Source organism: Grammomys surdaster, unplaced genomic scaffold (assembly GCF_004785775.1).
Source record: "Grammomys surdaster isolate TR1022 unplaced genomic scaffold, NIH_TR_1.0 363, whole genome shotgun sequence".
Taxonomy (NCBI): domain Eukaryota; kingdom Metazoa; phylum Chordata; class Mammalia; order Rodentia; family Muridae; genus Grammomys; species Grammomys surdaster.
Genome location: NW_021604782.1, coordinates 10,150,662 through 10,154,665, shown reverse-complemented (window position 1 = coordinate 10,154,665; position 4,004 = coordinate 10,150,662). Strand labels below are relative to the sequence as shown.

General features: G+C 43.0%; 1 protein-coding gene across 3 annotated transcripts in view; it reads right to left on the bottom strand.

Moving 5' to 3' along the window:
- Positions 1–277: 277 nt before the first annotated feature.
- CUNH9orf43 (chromosome unknown C9orf43 homolog) overlaps positions 278–4,004 on the bottom strand; it is a 25,686-nt gene continuing 21,959 nt past the window's right edge. For all 3 annotated transcript variants that reach the window (XM_028780009.1, XM_028780010.1, XM_028780011.1), the window contains 3 exons: positions 2,157–2,269; positions 953–1,016; positions 278–726 (listed from right to left, as the gene is read on the bottom strand). In XM_028780009.1, coding sequence (XP_028635842.1) covers positions 497–726; positions 953–1,016; positions 2,157–2,269 — 407 coding nt within the window. In that variant the 3' untranslated portion in view covers positions 278–496. The remainder of the gene's footprint in view (positions 727–952; positions 1,017–2,156; positions 2,270–4,004) is intronic.

Below are 4,004 nucleotides of genomic sequence, written 5' to 3'. Positions count from 1 at the left end.
TTTTAGGTGGGAATACTACACAGCGATTATCACTCAATAATGGTGCAGGCCCCGTTGCCAAAGAGAACGATCTCCAGGGACTGAGGAGCATTTAGGGATATTGTGGAGGTTCTCATAAGCTGAACCCAGCTTCTTAGCACTGCAAACACTTCTGAAAAGAGATAAAGGGGACCCAAAAAAAACCCAACAACAACAACAACAAAAAACCAGACATGAGCAAGTGCTACCTCCTCTCTTCCTGGAAACAGAGAAAGAGTCTTTGCTAGAAGGGGCTGTGTTTAATTGTGGAAAAGCTGCCTATATTCCATGGGATTAGGGCTTTTTCTCACTCATTTTGGAGGTAAAAAGTAAATGAAGAATACAGAGTGTCTAGGGCCTGGTCCTGATGGAGGATCCAGAGAACAACATTCTCTCTTTTCTTCCCTGTGTCTAAGGTTGTTGTCCTCAGAATACCAAGAACTCTTCTGGCTAAGGCTGCCCCAAGTGATGACTTGAGCTAAGCTTCTAGAGATGCCTCACTCTGTGCCTTGGAATGATGACTTTCCTTGTCTTCCTCCTCAGTGGCCTGCAGAATCCTCAGCAATCTGAGCTCAGGGTTCCAGCCCATGCTGTTCACAACTCTAGAAAGGTTCTTGGGGCTGCTGTCTTTGCTGGAACCCTCAACTCCCGCCTCAGTCTCTTTGTATTCATCAAGGTCCTGGTAAATTGTTTCATATAAGGCAGCACCTAAAAGAAGACCCAACCATTAATTGTTTGGCAGATTTCTTCCAAATGACTGTAACAAGCAGCATTTCAGGAAAGACCAGAGTCTCTTGAGGACCTCTCCAGAGGATAAGGGCTGTGCTCACACTTAGAAACCAGACCCTATTCCTGAAAAGTCAGTCACCCAGGGTCACAGGCACAGGGTCAGCTCTCTCCATCCTCGGGCACTTATTAAGACTGCTTCACTTACCCTCTGGACTGGTGTAGTAGTCTGTGTAGTAGCTGCCAAACTCATACACCTCATCTAAGGGAACCTAAAATTCAGTGGGGTAAGCAGAAGAAATGTGAATCTAGACCTTAGCAAACTAAAAGAGTTTTCTAAAACACACTTATCTTGGGGAAATTAACATCTAAGACAGGATAAAGATCCACTTCCTAGAACTGAAAGCAAGCCCATCTCATACACGTTCTGCTTTCCAGACCAACCAGATGAAACCAAGGTCCACTTCTCCCCATTCCCAGAAGTCAACTAAAGGAACCCAGCCTCCAGAGATGGCTGCCAGAACAGCCACTGCTCTCATCAAGAGACATTGTCTATTCTTACACCTGGGAATTTAAGTGAAATGGCGACTTCTTCAAGCAATAAACCGTGTAAGAAGTAACACTGTTTCAGCTCTAAGTTGATCACTTAAGAAGCAACTAGAAAAAATGATTAATAATTAAAGAAAAATGCAGGCTAGAGGGATAGCTCAGCAGTTAAGAGAAATTGTTGTTGTGGTAGAGTTTAGTCCCCAGCAACTACATCAGGAAGCAAACATCTACCCACAATTCCAATTCAAATCCCAGGTGATCTGATGCTCTCTTGTGGCTTGCCAGCACTGTACATCCATGATACACATTCACTTTCTCCTCTCTTCTCTTCTCCTCTCCTCTCAGTCTCTGTCTGTCTCTCTGTTTCTCAGTCTCTCTCTCTCTCCTCTCTCTCCCCCTCTATCTTTAGCAATGGACATACACATAAAATAAAATGTGTTCTTAAAAGACAGAAAATGACTGGTTTGTTGTTAAGCATCAATAAATTACTTAGAGAGAAATCATAGAAGAGAATACAGGCACTAATGTTAAAACCCCTCCCAGTAGCACTGAATGACCTCAAGTAGGTGAAGAATGACTGTCCAGTCAACTCACAGACTTATTAGAAGAAACAACACATCATGGACTAGGCATGGTGGCATGAGCTTATGATTAGTCTTTGGGAGACTGAGGCAGAAAGATCAAATATGAAGTCATCCTAAGCTACTTAGCAAGGTCTACGCTAGCCTAGGCTACATAACAGGACCCTATCTCAAGATAAAACTAACTAAATAGATCATCTATGCTTGTACTTTGGGGTAATTTGCTACCCAGTAAGAGATAGTTGAAACTGGGCCTCAGCAGTGGCCTTGGTGGACACTCACATGTCTCTCTGCGGGTGTTTCCTCCTCTTGCAACAGCTTTTGTTCATCTTCCTGTCCTGACATGCTGAGTCCTACTTGGTCATGGAAGAAAGGGCTTGACATGGATTCTTCCCCTGGAACAGAACCAGTAGGGCATGGGCCTCCATGAATGTTGAAGGTTGCTAAGTGTAAGGATTGTTTGTATAATACACACACATACACACACACACACACACACACACCTATATATATTCATGTTCCTCCTTCAGGAAATAGTCTCCCTGTCAAGGTTATCAGAAAATATTCTGCCTGCCATGGTTATCAGAAAATATTCTCAATGACAAGGTTAATGACTCCATGATAATCAGAGACAGCACGAGTCCAGGAAGCGAGGATGTGTCTATGTCCTTAGCAAAAATGGTAAATGAAGAGAATTTCAGGAAAGCCCTTAAGGCTGTGGAAAATAACTCTAAAAACATGAGTTTAAAATATATAAACAGGATTTCTCAACTCTGCAAAATATAAAGATGCAATATGAATTATATGAGGGGCTTCACAGACCTAAAGGAACAGGGACAGTTCCACTAGGAGACAACTTGTCAGAAAGATATTAAGGAAGGAGATGAAGAGATTTGGGGGGTGGTGATCACAGGGCAAGATCCTACCCAGCTAAGTTTATTTTTTGTGCTTACAAAAGCAGGCAGATTCCAGAGTTCAAGGTCAGCCTGGGACAGAGCTAATTTAACGCCCAGGCATAGTGGGAACAGTTATCTCAAAGCTGGATCCCACCCAGCTAGCTTATTGTCTGTGCTTACAAAGGCAGGTAGGTCTCTGAATTTATTTGCAATGTTAAGAAAAATATGCTTGCTGTCTTTTCCTAGGAGTCAAGGGTCTAAGGTCAAAAAATTCTGATTAGTGGGCTAATCAAAAGGGAACCTGGGGTGAAGGGTTGAAATGATATGTAAATAAAAGACTGGCTTTGGTCTGTGAGAGCTGAGCTATTTGGATAAGCTGTCTGGCGATCTCCAGAGAAAGCTGTCTTAAGCAGAACAGAGGCTATTAGCTTGTACCCACAATTTGACTTCAAGTCATTTCTTTCATAGATTTCAAACACCCCTTCCCCAGAACCCCTCGCCAAGGCTGGTTCTTGGCACTGATGGAATTATGTGACCTCGTAACACAAAGCCAGTTCAATCTTCTTCTTATTGGCATTTCATGTTCTATTGCTGGAATTCTAGCTGACCCCTACAGTGGGAAGTGGTACCTTGTGAATTCCTTTTTGTTAAGGTGTGCCTTTAAGATATATATGTGTGTATATATGCATTTTTTTTAAAAAATGTGCCTATTTATGAGTTTCCATGTGATATTTCAAAATATGCACACCTCTTGGGCTCTATTTGTGATCCTGTTTACCTAGGCTGTAATTGCATCTGCTAGAGACTAAAAATGAAAGTAAAACATATATTAGGACCCAGTGCCAGCTGTGATGCTACATAAAGAACTCAGGAGGCAAAACAAAGGCAGGGGTATTTTGAGTTCCAGCCCTACCTGATCTACACAGCAAGTTCTAGGCCAGCTGGGACTACAGTTAGACTCTGCCTCAAAGAGTGGGGAAGAGGGCTTGAGAAATGGCTCAATGGTTAAAAGGACTGGCTGTTCTCCCAAAGGACCCAAGTTCACATCCCAGAATACACACTGCAGCTCACTACCATCTGAAACTGTAGTCTCAATGCCTTCTTCTGGCCTCCTTGGGCACCACATACACATGGTCCACAGATACACATGCAAAGCACCCATAAACATAAAATTAAATTTTAAGAGAGAGAGAGAGGGAGAGGGAGAGGGAGAGGGAGAGGGAGAGGGAGAGGG